General features: G+C 46.1%; 1 protein-coding gene across 1 annotated transcript in view; it reads right to left on the reverse strand.

Annotated features, from left to right (window-relative positions):
- LOC116353448 (golgin subfamily A member 6-like protein 22) overlaps window positions 1-17,500 on the reverse strand; it is a 103,078-nt gene that overhangs the window by 78,284 nt on the left and 7,294 nt on the right. The window contains exon 7 of the mRNA XM_031789206.1: window positions 380-597. Coding sequence (XP_031645066.1) covers window positions 380-597 — 218 coding nt within the window. The remainder of the gene's footprint in view (window positions 1-379; window positions 598-17,500) is intronic.

Below are 17,500 nucleotides of genomic sequence, written 5' to 3' on the forward strand. Positions count from 1 at the left end.
TCTGCCCCTCAGCCTCTCATCCCAGTGGTGTGAGTTGAGGGACTGGCATCTCGCCTGCCACACTGTGTCTGTAGGAGGTGTGTGTTTTGACTTCCCGGCCCATGTCTCCCACTGTTCTCCACATGTAGTATTAGTTCCTCTGCTCTTTCTCCTTGACCCAGCCTGCCTGAACCAAACTTTACAGCATCCTGCTGCGACTTTGTTCCAGGAGTGTGTTTGGTCACATCGTGTGTCAGAAAAAAGGCTTGCTTTGTGTTCCTGTACACACACCCTGTCTGTGTGGGAGGAGGGGAGACGAGGGGGAGGTCAGACAACTCTTTACCCTCCCAGTTGTTGGCCAGTTAAACCGTTCCACAGGTGACGCAGAGGGCCAGCCTACCTTCCTGGTTGCCTGCCTTCTTCAGGCGTGGGGGCCGGTGCCGGGTAGAGGATTGTCCTTGTCTGGTCACGTCTCTGAGGCCACGGTCGGGCACAGCCCCGCTCCTCCTCCCTGGTTCCCTCTCTCCTTTCCTCCACCTCTTTTCCTCCTCTCCGCTTTTCTGTCTCACCCGGGAGTCCGAGCACCGCCGGCCAGAGGGGATTAAGGTGATGGATTCTCTAACACACGCAAACACACAAGCACGTAGGAATGTACACACATGCACGTAGGAATTCACAAACACACACACAAACCTCCTGCTTTCTCACACCAGGCCCTCTAATCACAAGGTGTAAAGGGAACCCGTGGACTTTGGACCACGAGCGTTACATTTAATACGGCCCCCACACGGAACCAATTCACATCCCACACAGACTCTCACACTCCATATGCCAGACGGGAGACACACACCGTCATACTCTGTTTCGCTGGGATGGGGAGACACCAGGCAGAGAGAGAGAGAGAGAAGGAGAGACCTCTTTTCTTTTGCACTTGTCTCGTGTAATATCAACTCAAGAGACTACAACGATGGTCACATTCATTACAATTCCAGTGCAATGAGGTCATCTACACATCTGCCTTGTTTACAGCAGTGATTTGATGTGACCATAGAATGTTGGTGTGAATGTGTGCGACACAATAATCCTCTTTTAGAATCCACGGAAATACCATTGCGAACTTGTTCTGGCTTAGCAAATCTTAAGTGCTCTAAAGATTTGCATTGTTGGCCGCCTGACAACCATGTTACCCTCCAAGACACGACGGCTCCGCTTTACCTCTCCGTATCCCTCTCAACAGGGGTAAACAAACAGTCCAGCCGGATTTAGAGGTTCACAACAAGGCACATGTCTGCCGCAACGACACAAAAGTCATGTTCCAATCGAAACTGAAGAGGTTTTCAGCCAGTCAGCACAGTCGGTATAATTATTTCAAACACGGGAAAGCAAATCACTTTAGGACGTGGATTTGCATCTCATTAAGGCCATACAAAGACAGGATTACCCAAACAGACAGGGAAACTAGTCCTCATCTCCTACTAGATGAATGGAACCAGATACGTGCTCGGTTGTGAGAGACAATATAAAAGCGACTATCGATCCCATTTGTTAAATATAGCTCGTTAAAAATATATACATCCGTGTAATGAAGGAAAAGAACGAAAATAGAATGGTCATGTTTTGAACAGGTTTGCTAACGTCGCTAACGTTAGCATGCTAACACTGGATGTCATGCAATGCTGTATATAAAAAATATTAAAAAAATACAGTGTATATAAACTCAGGGTTGCAGATGCTATGTATTGGCCAATGAGAGGCTTTGAAGCCACCGGTCGGCCATATTGGCTCTCCCCAGAAGAACCAGTCCTCCATAGGAATTCTACTGTATTTGAGTGTTTCAAGGGCAAAATTAAATGCATAAAAAAAATGTGTTGGGGACAGTAACATTTGAACTTTCAAAAATATACATTTTAAGGACATTTAAAAATATATATATTTTCTTCATATTTTTGTATGTTTAGCTCACATAATACCATTTTAAAGTATGTACTAAGGTTTCTGTAGCCGAATAAATGTGGCAAAAGCAAATGTAGATATTAATAAATGCATTGCTGTAAGCTTCCAAAATATTTGTTGCAATGTTGGGGGAGTGCCAAGACGGAGCTAAAAGCAGAGCACCCATATCTGTCGGCGCCATCTAAATCGACATTGTGGAGAAGGTGGAAAGCTTCAAGTTCCTCGGCGTACACATCACTGACAATCTGGAATGGAAATGATCTGTCCACCCACACACACAGTGTGGTGAAGAAGGCGCAACAGCTCCTCTTCAACCTCGGGAGGCTGAAGGCATTTGCCTTGTCACCTAAAACCCTCACAAACCTTTACAGATGCACAATTGAGAGCATCCTGTCGGACTGTATCTCAGCCTGGTACGACAACAACACCGTCCGCACTCGCAGGACTCTCCAGAGGGCGGTGCGGTCTGCCCAACGCATCACCAGGGGGCAAACTACCTGCCCCCCAGGATATCTACAGCACCCGATGTCATAGGAAGGTCACAAAGATCATCAAGGATATCAACCACCCGAGCCATGGCCTGTTCAACCCACTATCATCCAGAAGGTGAGGTCAGTACATGTGCATCAAAGCTGGGACCAAGAGACTCAAAAACAGCTTCTATCTCAAGGCAATCATACTGTTAAATAGCCATCACTAGCTGGCTTCCACCCAGTTACGCAACCCTGCACCTTAGAGACTGCTGCCCTATATACTGTATATAGACTTGGAATCACTGGCCACTTTAATAATGGAAGACTAGTCACTTTAATAATGTTTACATACCGCTTTACTCATCTCATATGAATATACTGTATTTTAGTCAATGCTCAATTTCAGTTGCTCAATCTAATATTTATATATTTCTTAACTCCATTCGTTTACTTTAGATGTGTGTGTATTGTTGTGAATTGTTAGATACTAGTGCACCGTTGGAGCTTGGAACACAAGCATTTCGCTACACCCGCAATAACATCTGCTAAATATGTGTATGTGCCAATTGATTTCATTTGATTTGATTTGACTTGAAGATGGAGGCACCCCCACTGTCAGTGATCTAGTGTATAGTATATAAACTAACGTTCAAAAGTTTCACTTAGAAATGTCCTTGTACTTGTTTTTGAAAGAAAAGCTAAATGTTTTGTCCATTAAAATAACATCAAATTTATCCGAAATACAGTGTAGACATTGTTAATGTTGTAAATGACTATTGTAGCTGGAAACGGCAGATTTTTTATGGAATATCTACATAGGCGTACAGAGGCCCATTATCAGCAACCATCACTCCTGTGTTCCAATGGCACGTTATGTTAGCTAATCCAAGTTTATAATTTTAAAAGGCTAATTGATCATTAGAATTTTTTTGGCAATTATGTTAGCACAGCTGAAAATGGTTGTGCTGATTAAAGAAGCAATAAAACTGTCCTTCTTTAGAATAGTTGAGTATCTGGAGCCAGTTTGCGCAGTTCTGTGAAGGGAGTAGTACACAGCGTTGTACGAGATCTTCAGTTTCTTGGCAATTTCTCACATGGAATAGCCTTCATTTCTCAGAACAAGAATAGACTGACAAAGAAAATGATTTGTTTTTTGACATTTTGAGCCTGTAATCGAACACACAAATGCTGATGCCCCAGATACTCAACTAGTCTAAAGAAGGACAGTTTGATTGCTTCTTTATTAATCAGGACAACAGTTTTCAGCTGTGCTAACATAATTGCAAAAGGGTTTTCTAATGATCAATTAGCCCTTTAAAATGATCAACTTGGATTAGCTAACACAACGTGCCAATGGAACACAGGAGTGATGGTTGCTGATAATGTGCTTTTCTTTCAAAAACAAGGATATTTCTAAGTGGCCCCAAACTTTTGAACGGTAGTGTAAATCATTGATATAATGCATTATGGGTTAGGTACATTATGTCATGGAAGGGCAGCCATTTTCTCTGACCCAGTTTGACAATTTAAAGATATCGAAGTTATGTTTCCAAAACTTTGCCTACTTTGGATAAAAGTGCCCATTGAATGGTAATATTATTGTAACATTTTGGGACACATATTGGATGGTAGCATGGTACTGTCTTAACTCTAAGATGTTCCTTCCTCTTCCCTCCAGTCTGGCTTACCGTAATGAAATCCTTTAAACCTTTCCTCCTTTCTTGGAAAGATCTACTGCTCCCCATCTTCCCTCCGCCTTCTCACCCCTCTCTTTCCCCCCTTTGCACCCACCCCCTATCCTCAAACTCCTTGCTCCCCCCACCTAGCCATCCACTCACGGTAGCAGCAGACTGTCCATTTCCTTCCCTCTCCTTACCCCCCCCCCCTTTCCTTAGCCTCGCTCACCTCCTTTCTCAGTCCCTAGAAAGGTGATTGACTTGTGTAATTGGCTCAAGAGATGACAATCGACTGTGTGTATGTGTGTGGCAGCTGATCCAGCCAGCTGACTGCTAGCCTAATTGGCAGCTTGTTAAGCAATTTGGATCCTGGAGAGAATGTATTGATGTCTGTGTGAACAGACTTGTACATAGGAGCTGGGTCACACACATTCAATGGGATAGAACAGCCTTCACAAAGGTCTATGTGACTGATGCGTTTCCTTTGTACATATATAAGAATATTTGCCTGGCTAGCCACACTCCTTGCCCCGGCCAAATGCTACACCACGCCCACGGACGTTAGTTTCTTGCAACTAGCTCTCACAGTCCCACGTCAGAATTAGACGTTCATCTAAATTGTCACATTTCTACATTTTTAAGGTGAAGTTTCTAAATGTCAAATTTCAAAGTGTTTAAAGTTAATTTCACATTTTTAAGGTTCGGGTTAAGTTCAGGCATTAACTCTGAATGTTCTATCACTGGATTCAAACTTGCAACCTCTGGAATCAGAGGCAGATGTTTACGCCTATCCACCATCCCCGTTTACAACGCCCCTAGCAAAACCGAAACCTACTTGAAGGTAACAGCGCTCACTGTTGCCCCTAGTGGCCAATTTCCACATAATCTCCCGATGTCCTCAGACATGAATAGACATCGAATACTGACTTGTATCCCGGGTGACCGGGTTGGTTTCTCCTCCTCAATGAGTCTGGATCCGACAATTCCTAGAACGCAAACACATTCTAACCGTTCTGATTGGTCCCAGACACCAATGGACTGGGCCAGAGCCAGAACACGTGGGTAAAGCAACATTATGAAAATCTGTCATTGGCTTTGAAACGCTGATTGGTTAGAGATGATCCAATCGCTGGGGAACACAGTCAACCCACTTGTCCCACAATGACCTGATTGCAGCTAGCTCGACTATCTGGTCTGGTGTCTCGTTTAATCGAAGCGGATAATCCTGGAAATAATGTGGAAGTTTTCCAGAGAAATTGTTGCGCTGAAAAGTTCTCTGCCAGTTTCTGCATCCCACAGGGATTCTGTGGATTCCCCGTTGGATCTGAAAACACCAGGAAGGATAAGAACCCCATGTAAATGAGTTTGGTCCATCTCCTTCCATCTCTCTCCAAAAACACGCCTTCCCTCCAAATGAGTGCAGTTCAGAATGATTTTCTGGATGGTGTCTGGGATGAACCGTTCAAAAGAAGACTTTATGTTCTGCACATGAGTAACCGCCATCCTTATCACATTGACAGCCATGCAGGGTGGCTCATTCGGGCTGGTCCTGGGGCTGGCTGCTGACGTGCTGGTCCCGTGGCTGACTGAGGGTCAATCTCATCCTCTTCTTCCAACTCTCTGTCAGACTCCGAATTGAAATAGACATGATCCTCATATTGGAAAAATGTTCATGCAAAGCTATTTATTTGTTGTGTCCCTCCCTCAATGTGCACCCGGCTGAGTTAGAGTGTGGGAAAATACTGGAGCATTGTGCAGGTTCCCGCAAGACATTGTAGTTTCACTCACTACAAAGGGTAAAGACTGTGAGAAAAGTGGGAGACAGGCAGGGAGACAGACAGGTTATTGGTGTTATGTTGAAACAGCAGGCCCAGGGAGGAGAAAGAAAGAGTGAAGGCACAAAGCAAAACTTTTTGTTTAATTTTTACTTGTTTTCACCTACACACACACTTTTCCACACTTTTATTACCCTCGGTTCCAGTGGACCCGAACACTACATATGTAATATAAATGTGTAGGGGGGTGCACAGTGTGCATTCAATGAAAATGTGTTATTTTACATTCTTCAAAGAAAATGAGACAAGGCCAATGAGTCTCAGGTTGAAAAAATAATTAATGGTGTCATTTTTTCTTTTAGTAAACATTGAAAATGGGTCCCACAGACCTGAACACCACACAAGGGTTAAACAAACAATATTGGAATCACCATGGTGACAACAACCATAAACTATCAGCTCCATCTGATTGATAGATTAAGTTAGAGATTAGCTATAATACTGCATATTTTTGTCTCTGCCCCATAAATATATATATTTTTATTTTATTTATAATTATTATTTTCAGAGGGTTGGGGGGGGCTTGCTCTGATCTTCCGGGGAAGCCCAAGGAAACTGTGCTATGCCACGGATTGCCATTAGTTTTGTTAGCCTACATTTGAGTGTGTGTGTCCGTGTGCGTGCATGTTTGTGTGTGCAACAGCATCTCTACTTCCTCAGGCGTATGGAGAAGTTCGGCATGCTCCCCCGGATCCTCTCCAAATTGTAACGCTGCACCATCGAGGGTGTCCTGCCTGACTGGCTGCATCACGGTATGGAAACTGCTCCTTACATGACCACAAGGCCCTTCATTGGGTGGTCCTATACCCATGCTCCCACCAATACAAGACATCTACTCCAAGTGACCCAATCACTGGACACTTTAATGAATGGATCGCTGGTCACTTTAAACAATGCCACTTTAATAATGTCTACATATCTTACATTACTCATATCACATGTATATACTATATTTTCTACCATCTATTGCACCTTTCCTAAGCCGCTCGGCCATCGCTCATCCATACGTATATTTACATGTACATATTCTCATCCACCCCTTTAGATTTGTATGTATTAAGGAGTTGTTGGGGAATTGTTAGATTACTTGTTAGATATTGATACACTATAGGAACTAGAAGCACAAGCATTTCGCTACTCTCGCATTAACATCTGCTAACCATGTGTATGTGACCAATACATTTGATTTGATTTGACGTACACACGGTCACACATAGGCACGAACACACACACACACACACACACGCTACACACACTTCATGACTACTGCTACTGGACTCCTATTATTCTACTGCACAATGTCTACTATTCTACTGCACAATAATCATTTGCAGATATATTGTAAATATCTTTCATTAATTTGAGTGTCTCGTATTACATTTCTGTTACATTTTTATCTTGTTTTTATTAGTTGTGCTTTTATTGTTTTGTACTCTTTTATTCACTTAATGAATTTTCGCATGGAACTAGATAGAGCCGTGACTGCATGGAACTAGATAGAGCCGTGACTGCATGGAACTAGATAGAGCCGTGACTGCATGGAACTAGATAGAGCCGTGACTGCATGGAACTAGATAGAGCCGTGACTGCATGGAACTAGATAGAGCCGTGACTGCATGGAACTAGATAGAGCCGTGACTGCATGGAACTAGATAGAGCCGTGACTGCATGGAACTAGATAGAGCCGTGACTGCATGGAACTAGATAGAGCCGTGACTGCATGGAACTAGATAGAGCCGTGACTGCATGGAACTAGATAGAGCCGTGACTGCATGGAACTAGATAGAGCCGTGACTGCATGGAACTAGATAGAGCCGTGACTGCATGGAACTAGATAGAGCCGTGACTGCATGGAACTAGATAGAGCCGTGACTGCATGGAACTAGATAGAGGGACTGCATGGAACTAGAAGCCGTGACTGCATGGAACTAGATAGAGCCGTGACTGCATGGAACTAGATAGAGCCGTGACTGCATGGAACTAGATAGAGCCGTGACTGCATGGAACTAGATAGAGCCGTGACTGCATGGAACTAGATAGAGCCGTGACTGCATGGAAACTAGAATAGAGCCGTGACTGCATGGAACTAGATAGAGCCGTGACTGCATGGAACTAGATAGAGCCGTGACTGCATGGAACTAGATAGAGCCGTGACTGCATGGAACTAGATAGAGCCGTGACTGCATGGAACTAGATAGAGCGTGACTGCATGGAACTAGATAGAGCCGTGACTGCATGGAACTAGATAGAGCCGTGACTGCATGGAACTAGATAGAGCCGTGACTGCATGGAACTAGATAGAGCCGTGACTGCATGGAAGTAGATAGAGCCGTGACTGCATGGAACTAGATAGAGCCGTGACTGCATGGAACTAGATAGAGCCGTGACTGCATGGAACTAGAAAGAGCCGTTACTGCATGGATCTCGATAGAGCCGTGACTGCATGGATCTCGATAGAGCCGTGACTGCATGGATCTCGATAGAGCCGTGACTGCATGGATCTCGATAGAGCCGTGACTGCATGGAACTAGATAGAGCCGTGACTGCATGGAACTAGATAGAGCCGTGACTGCATGGAACTAGATAGAGCCGTGACTGCATGGAACTAGATAGAGCCGTGACTGCATGGAACTAGATAGAGCCGTGACTGCATGGAACTAGATAGAGCCGTGACTGCATGGAACTAGATAGAGCCGTGACTGCATGGAACTAGATAGAGCCGTGACTGCATGGAACTAGATAGAGCCGTGACTGCATGGAACTAGATAGAGCCGTGACTGCATGGAACTAGATAGAGCCGTGACTGCATGGAACTAGATAGAGCCGTGACTGCATGGAACTAGATAGAGCCGTGACTGCATGGAACTAGATAGGCCGTGACTGCATGGAACTAGATAGAGCCGGCTGTGACTGCATGGAACTAGGATAGAGCCGTGACTGCATGGAACTAGATAGAGCCGTGACTGCATGGAACTAGATAGAGCCGTGGACTGCATGGAACTAGATAGAGCCGTGACTGCATGGAACTAGATAGAGCCGTGACTGCATGGAACTAGATAGAGCCGTGACTGCATGGAACTAGATAGAGCCGTGACTGCATGGAACTAGATAGAGCCGTGACTGCATGGAACTAGATAGAGCCGTGACTGCATGGAACTAGATAGAGCCGTGACTGCATGGAACTAGATAGAGCCGTGACTGCATGGAACTAGATAGAGCCGTGACTGCATGGAACTAGATAGAGCCGTGACTGCTGGAACTAGATAGAGCCGTGACTGCATGGAACTAGATAGAGCCGTGACTGCATGGAACTAGATAGAGCCGTGACTGCATGGAACTAGATAGAGCCGTGACTGCATGGAACTAGATAGAGCCGTGACTGCATGGAACTAGATAGAGCCGTGACTGCATGGAACTAGATAGAGCCGTGACTGCATGGAACTAGATTAGAGCCGTGACTGCATGGAACTAGATAGAGCCGTGACTGCATGGAACTAGATAGAGCCGTGACTGCATGGAACTAGATAGAGCCGTGACTGCATGGAACTAGATAGAGCCGTGACTGCATGGAACTAGATAGAGCCGTGGACTGCATGGAACTAGATAGAGCCGTGACTGCATGGAACTAGATAGAGCCGGTGACTGCATGGAACTAGATAGAGCCGTGACTGCATGGAACTAGATAGAGCCGTGACTGCATGGAACTAGATAGAGCCGTGACTGCATGGAACTAGATAGAGCCGTGACTGCATGGAACTAGATAGAGCCGTGACTGCATGGAAGTAGATAGAGCCGTGACTGCATGGAACTAGATAGAGCCGTGACTGCATGGAACTAGATAGAGCCGTGACTGCATGGAACTAGAATAGAGCCGTTACTGCGATGGGGGGTTAATGGATCTCGATAGAGCCGTGACTGCAATGGATCTCGATAGAGCCGTGACTGCATGGATCTCGATAGAGCCGTGACTGCATGGATCTCGATAGAGCCGTTGACTGCATGGAACTAGATAGAGCCGTGACTGCATGGAACTAGATAGAGCCGTGACTGCATGGAACTAGATAGAGCCGTGACTGGCATGGAACTAGATAGAGCCGTGACTGCATGGAACTAGATAGAGCCGTGACTGCATGGAACTAGATAGAGCCGTGACTGCATGGAACTAGATAGAGCCGTGACTGCATGGAACTAGATAGAGCCGTGACTTGCATGGAACTAGATAGAGCCGTGACTGCATGGAACTAGATAGAGCCGTGACTGCATGGAACTAGATAGAGCCGTGCCTGCATGGAACTAGATAGAGCCGTGACTGCATGGAACTAGATAGAGCCGTGACTGCATGGAACTAGATAGAGCCGTGACTGCATGGAACTAGATAGAGCCGTGACTGCAATGGAACTAGATAGAGCCGTGAACTGCATGGAACTAGATAGAGCCGTGACTGCATGGAACTAGATAGAGCCGTGACTGCATGGAACTAGATAGAGCCGTGACTGCATGGAACTAGATAGAGCCGTGACTGCATGGAACTAGATAGAGCCGTGACTGCATGGAACTAGATAGAGCCGTGACTGCATGGAACTAGATAGAGCCGTGACTGCATGGAACTAGATAGAGCCGTGACTGCATGGAACTAGATAGAGCCGTGACTGCATGGAACTAGATAGAGCCGTGACTGCATGGAACTAGATAGAGCCGTGACTGCATGGAACTAGATAGAGCCGTGACTGCATGGAACTAGATAGAGCCGTGACTGCATGGAACTAGATAGAGCCGTGACTGCATGGAACTAGATAGAGCCGTGACTGCATGGAACTAGATAGAGCCGTGACTGCATGGAACTAGATAGAGCCGTGACTGCATGGAACTAGATAGAGCCGTGACTGCATGGAACTAGATAGAGCCGTGACTGCATGGAACTAGATAGAGCCGTGACTGCATGGAACTAGATAGAGCCGTGACTGCATGGAACTAGATAGAGCCGTGACTGCATGGAACTAGATAGAGCCGTGACTGCATGGAACTAGATAGAGCCGTGACTGCATGGAACTAGATAGAGCCGTGACTGCATGGAACTAGATAGAGCCGTGACTGCATGGAACTAGATAGAGCCGTGACTGCATGGAACTAGATAGAGCCGTGACTGCATGGAACTAGATAGAGCCGTGACTGCATGGAACTAGATAGAGCCGTGACTGCATGGAACTAGATAGAGCCGTGACTGCATGGAACTAGATAGAGCCGTGACTGCATGGAACTAGATAGAGGCCGTGACTGCATGGAACTAGATAGAGCCGTGACTGCATGGAACTAGATAGAGCCGTGACTGCATGGAACTAGATAGAGCCGTGACTGCATGGATCTCGATAGAGCCGTGACTGCATGGAAGTAGCCATGGATCTCGATAGAGCCGTGACTGCATGGATCTCGATAGAGCCGTGACTGCATGGGAACTAGATAGAGCCGTGACTGCATGGAACTAGATAGAGCCGTGACTGCATGGAACTAGATAGAGCCGTGACTGCATGGAACTAGATAGAGCCGTGACTGCATGGAACTAGATAGAGCCGTGACTGCATGGAACTAGATAGAGCCGTGACTGCATGGAACTAGATAGAGCCGTGACTGCATGGAACTAGATAGAGCCGTGACTGCATGGAACTAGATAGAGCCGTGACTGCATGGAACTAGATAGAGCCGTGACTGCATGGAACTAGATAGAGCCGTGACTGCATGGAACTAGATAGAGCCGTGACTGCATGGAACTAGATAGAGCCGTGACTGCATGGAACTAGATAGAGCCGTGACTGCATGGAACTAGATAGAGCCGTGACTGCATGGAACTAGATAGAGCCGTGACTGCATGGAACTAGATAGAGCCGTGACTGCATGGAACTAGATAGAGCCGTGACTGCATGGAATGGAACTAGATAGAGCCGTGACTGCATGGAACTAGATAGAGCCGTGACTGCATGGAACTAGATAGAGCCGTGACTGCATGGAACTAGATAGAGCCGTGACTGCATGGAACTAGATAGAGCCGTGACTGCATGGAACTAGATAGAGCCGTGACTGCATGGAACTAGATAGAGCCGTGACTGCATGGAACTAGAAAGAGCCGTTACTGCATGGATCTCGATAGAGCCGTAACTGCATGGATCTCGATAGAGCCGTGACTGCATGGATCTCGATAGAGCCGTGACTGCATGGAACTAGATAGAGCCGTGACTGCATGGAACTAGATAGAGCCGTGACTGCATGGAACTAGATAGAGCCGTGACTGCATGGAACTAGATAGAGCCGTGACTGCATGGAAGTAGATAGAGCCGTGACTGCATGGAACTAGATAGAGCCGTGACTGCATGGAACTAGATAGAGCCGTGACTGCATGGAACTAGAAAGAGCCGTGACTGCATGGATCTCGATAGAGCCGTAACTGCATGGATCTCGGATAGAGCGTGACTGCATGGATCTCGATAGAGCCGTGACTGCATGGAACTAGATAGAGCCGTGACTGCATGGAACTAGAAAGAGCCGTGACTGCATGGAACTAGATAGAGCCGTGACTGCATGGAACTAGATAGAGCCGTGACTGCATGGAACTAGATAGAGCCGTGACTGCATGGAACTAGATAGAGCTGTGACTGCATGGAACTAGATAGAGCTGTGACTGCATGGAACTAGATAGAGCCATCTACACACAAACACTTTATAATATTTGTAATATTGTATTGTACATTTGTAGTAATGGAGTAATGATGTAATAAAGTCATGTTTTGTTTATTTTTGATGTAGGCTCTTGTTTTGTTGTGATGTCATTGGGTTAATCTGGTTTGGGCTCCAGGAAGAGTAACTGCTGCATTTGCAGCTGTTACTTGGTAACCTAATAAATACTGAATACTAAGTTTTTGCATTGTCGAGTGGGGAATCTGCAAGTAAGCGTTTTGTTACACTGTGTACACCATGTACAGTATATCATGTGTATACTGTGTGACTAATCATCAAACTGCTGCATTTGCAGCTGTTACTTGGTAACCTAATAATTACTGAATACTAAGTTTTTGCATTGTCGAGTGGGGAATCTGCAAGTAAGCGTTTTGTTACACTGTGTACACCATGTACAGTATATCATGTGTATACTGTGTGACTAATCATCAAACTGCTGCATTTGCAGCTGTTACTTGGTAACCTAATAATTACTGAATACTAAGTTTTTGCATTGTCGAGTGGGGAATCTGCAAGTAAGCGTTTTGTTACACTGTGTACACCATGTACAGTATATCATGTGTATACTGTGTGACTAATCAACAAACTTGACTTGACAACTTGTGTGTGCGATGGAAGCAGTGAAGTGTCCTCAGATGAGTCTCCTGTGCCTCTGGCAGCTGAACAGGTGTGGAGTCTGTGTCTAATTAGGTTAACTGAAGGAGGCTATGGCAAAACAGTAACTATGGCAAGGCTATACAGTGGAAATAGGTTTGACTGTAATCAAAGCGTAGTAAATACATTAGAACAAGATAAAAAAGGAACGGAAATCTACTGAACCAGTGTATCTTACTATTACACAATAAAGTGGCAACTTAGTATAGCAAGAGCCAAAACGGCTCGCTACATTTTTGCCAAGGTTAAGTTGATGGATCACAGGCCTTTTGAAATAACGGGCCATTAAGGCTAGAAAGGTTAAACATGCATTGTAGCAAAGCTGTCAAAAGCAAGACCTTTCCCATTTTCACACGCTGATGTTAAGGCCAGGCTCAGCCAAAACTGAAAATAGATATGAATACCATGAATATGTGTCTTCTTAGACTACCTGACGTTAGAGCCGAAAGAAGGAGGGATGAGAGAGGAAGTGAGAGGAAGAGAGTGAGTGAGTGAGTGAAAAATAATGCAGACAGAGAGGCAGGGAGAGAGAGATGGTGAGTGTGAGAAAGAGAGACAGGAGAAGAGAAGAAAAATAAAGAGATTGTAGACAGTGCATGATAAGGGGTAGAGAGAGAGAGAGAGAGAGAGAGAGAGAGAGAGAGAGAGGAGAGAGAGAGAGAGAGACAGAGGGAGGAAGTTAATTTGGAGATTGTGGGCAATAATACGACCAGTCACCCACGACACACAGTGACCGCGCACCCTGCCTGATTCACGGCATTGTGGGTAGGGAAGGACAGAACAGCGATAGGATTTGAAAGGCGTTCCGCTTGGGTACCCTGCTGATTTGCATTCAACGATGGAGACACAAGGACACACACGCATACACACATGGCTTCAGGGGGACTGGATACGGTCAACACCCCTAATTAGACAATCCTCCATTCCAAAATACCTGAGAGAGAGAGAGAGAGAGAAAGAGAGGCAGAGAGAGAGAGAAAGAGAGAGAGAGATGCTGAAGAGAGAGAGAGAGGCAGAGAGAGAGATGCTGAAAGAGAGAGAGATGCTGAAAGAGAGAGAGAGATGCTGAAAGAGAGAGAGAGAAAGAGAGGCAGAGAGAGAGAGAAAGGGAAAAAATTGAGAGAGAGAGAGATGGAGAGATGGAGAGAGAGAGAGACAGACAGCGAGATGGAGAGATACAGCACATGGAACAGGCTGGCGCACTAAAACCTGGCTCTCCACATTGCTTTTTGGGGATGTTATTTTTCGCTTTACGATTCCGATAATTATGATATTAGAAAGGAGCAAACGATAAGTTCCTGATGCGATTGTTCCCCCCGTCTCCATTTTATTGCAGAGCATCAGAGAGAGAGAGAGGGACTCGTCAATGAGTAATTTTCCTTTCTTTTACAGCAGCATAAATTTAACGGGGAAATATGCGGGGAGAAATCCTTTTAGCGGGTGATTTATGGGCGTCTGATGGTGGAATCATAGATCACTGAGGCCACGGCAGACACTGATGGGCCGGATGAGGGCCACTAATGCCCACAGAACAAAATGTAACCAATCTGTGGAGGCCCTCAACCATGCAATAGGCCTAATAGAAACTCCCAAACTGTCTGCCTGTCACTGCTGACGACTGGGAGAGAGGGAAGGGGGAGGGAGGACTGGAGAGAGAGGGGGGTGACTGTGGAGGGAGGTTATAAATGTACCTGTTGTGAAAGGAGGGCGAGAGAGAGAGCGAGAGAGAGAGAGAGAGAGAGAGAGAGAGGGATAGAGAGAGAGAGAGAGAGAGAGAGAGAGAGAGTGCGAGAGAGAGAGAGAGAGAGAGAGAGAGAGAGAGAGAGAGAGAGAGAGAGAGAGAGAGAGAGAGAGAGAGAGATAGATAGAGAGAGAGAGATAGAGAGAGAGAGAGAGAGAGAGAGAGAGAGAGAGAGAGAGAGAGAGAGGGAGAGAGTGCGAGAGAGAGAGAGAGAGAGAGAGAGAGAGAGAGAGAGAGAGAGAGAGAGAGAGAGGGTAAGAGAGAGAGAAAGCCCAGGTGTATACTTGACTGCTCTGTCGTTCGCTCGCAGAGGGGACCCTAAATGCCAAGCTAAAAAGATATCCATAAAAGTGGTAAACAAATAAATAAATCCTAGAAAAGAATAAAGTGATGTGTGAGCGCATACACAAACACGCACACACCGGCAGAGCTTTAATCAGGGCTGGGCCAGTGAAGACAGTTACACACAGCCACATGTCCTGTTTCTGTTGAAACAAAACCATATTATCTGACAGTAGCTACAGAGTACACATTAGATGTTTCTTTTAGGATGCGACTGAGCCTCATATAAACACAGGGCCTCATCAGAGGTCACTTAGGAACATGCGAACAATTATGCAATGCTATACAATGGTCAATCAAAGGTCTTGGGTGAGAAGGTGTGACATAGCCAATGCTGTTCAAATGCTATGCATACACACCCTCACACACACTCTCACACACAAGGTGAACACTTTAATCACCTTGATGTGTTCCATGGCTGTGGTCCACGCACACACACACACACACACACACACACACACACACACACACACACACACACACACACACACACACACACGCATACTCGCGCTAGTGTCCTCCACACAATATAAAACCTCAGCTCACCTCAATGTATTTATCATAAAACATGGAAACCAAACCAGCTTGACCTCTTCCTCTCCTCTTTCTCTTCCCTCCCTCCCTCTGTCCCCTGGTTAAAGAGAGTAACTCTGCTTCCATTAAGGAGAATATGCAGCGCTTCACTTTGGGGAGAGAGGAGGCCAGGGGTTCACTCGTCTGCATTCAGAGTGAAAGTCTCTCGCTCCACTCGTTTAACAGCCCGACCGCCACAATCACCCCTTAGGTAAGGTTAAACACCTGCCCCTATACCTATTTATGAGGGAGGGAGGGAGGGAGGGAGGGAGGGAGGGAGGGAGGGAGGGAGGGAGGGAGGGAGGGAGGGAGGGAGGGAGGGAGGGAGGGAGGAGGGAGGGAGGGAGGGAGGGAGGGAGGGAGGGAGGGAGGGAGGGAGGGAGGGGAGGGAGCTAAATAGATTATGTTTCAAATAGCCAGGGTCTAGGCCATGTACATGAGGCTAGTATGATTAAGGAAAAAGGGTGCAGAGAAAAAGGAGAAAGAGGTGAGGGGAGAGGAGAGGTGGAGAGGAGAGGTGGAGAGGAGAGGTGGAGAGGAGAGGGAAAGAAAAGAGTGATGAGAAAGGAGGTAGGGGAAAACAGAGTGAGAGAGGTGAGGTAGAGGCGTATTTAACCTGTATTGCTGTGTCTCCTGCCGACTGGAAGAGGTCAACAGTGACTTTACTGAAATCTATCCCCCGTCAGAGGAGAGAAAACCCACTGCAGCCAACAGTCAAGCCTTTTCTCTCCTCATATTTTCCACTTTGTTAGCCCCACGCTGTGAGCCAGATACACAGCCCACATGGCCTGCCATCACAGGGCTGGTGTGGGAGAGACAAAAAGACAGCTGAGGAGAGGAGGAGATGCAGTCAAGCAGGCATAGCCTGGGAGGTTGGCGTGAGACAGAGTGGTGACAGGGACTGAAGCTATACATGTCAACAGTGATCAGACTGAAGAAATACAACAGGTACTCTCTCTCTTTCATTTTCTGTGTATCTCCAGCCATCTCTCCCTATCTCTATCCCTCTCTCAGCCTCTCTTTCACTACCCTCTCTATATAGCTATACTTCTCTCTCTCTCTCTCGCTCGCTCTCTCTCTCTCTCTCTCTCATTTTAATTTGAGGGCTTTATTGACATGGGAAACATATGTTAACATTGGCAAAGCAGATTAACTAGATAATTAACAAAAGTGAGAAAGAATAAATAAAGACATTACAAATGTCATATTATGTGCAAATAGTTCAACTACAAAAGAGGGAAAAAAACATAAATATCTCTCTCTTTCCCTCTCTCTCTATATATATTTTTTCCATCCCTCTCTCTCTCAATGTATCTCTCTCTTGCTCTCTCTCTCCCTATCTCTCTCTCCTATCTCTCTCTATCTTGCTCTCTCTCCTCCTGGACATGTGCTGGTTGCGGGGCAGACCTTAGTGATATCGCCGTGACGACCGACAGGAGCAGATGTGACTCTGGTTGCCGGGCGTTTGGCAGGAGCACTCATTGTCACCGAGACAGCAATGCGGCCGGACAGCACATCAGCTGCGATGGCACACACACACACACATCG

The sequence above is a fragment of the Oncorhynchus kisutch genome, linkage group LG14 (genome assembly GCF_002021735.2).
Source record: "Oncorhynchus kisutch isolate 150728-3 linkage group LG14, Okis_V2, whole genome shotgun sequence".
NCBI classification, from domain to species: domain Eukaryota; kingdom Metazoa; phylum Chordata; class Actinopteri; order Salmoniformes; family Salmonidae; genus Oncorhynchus; species Oncorhynchus kisutch.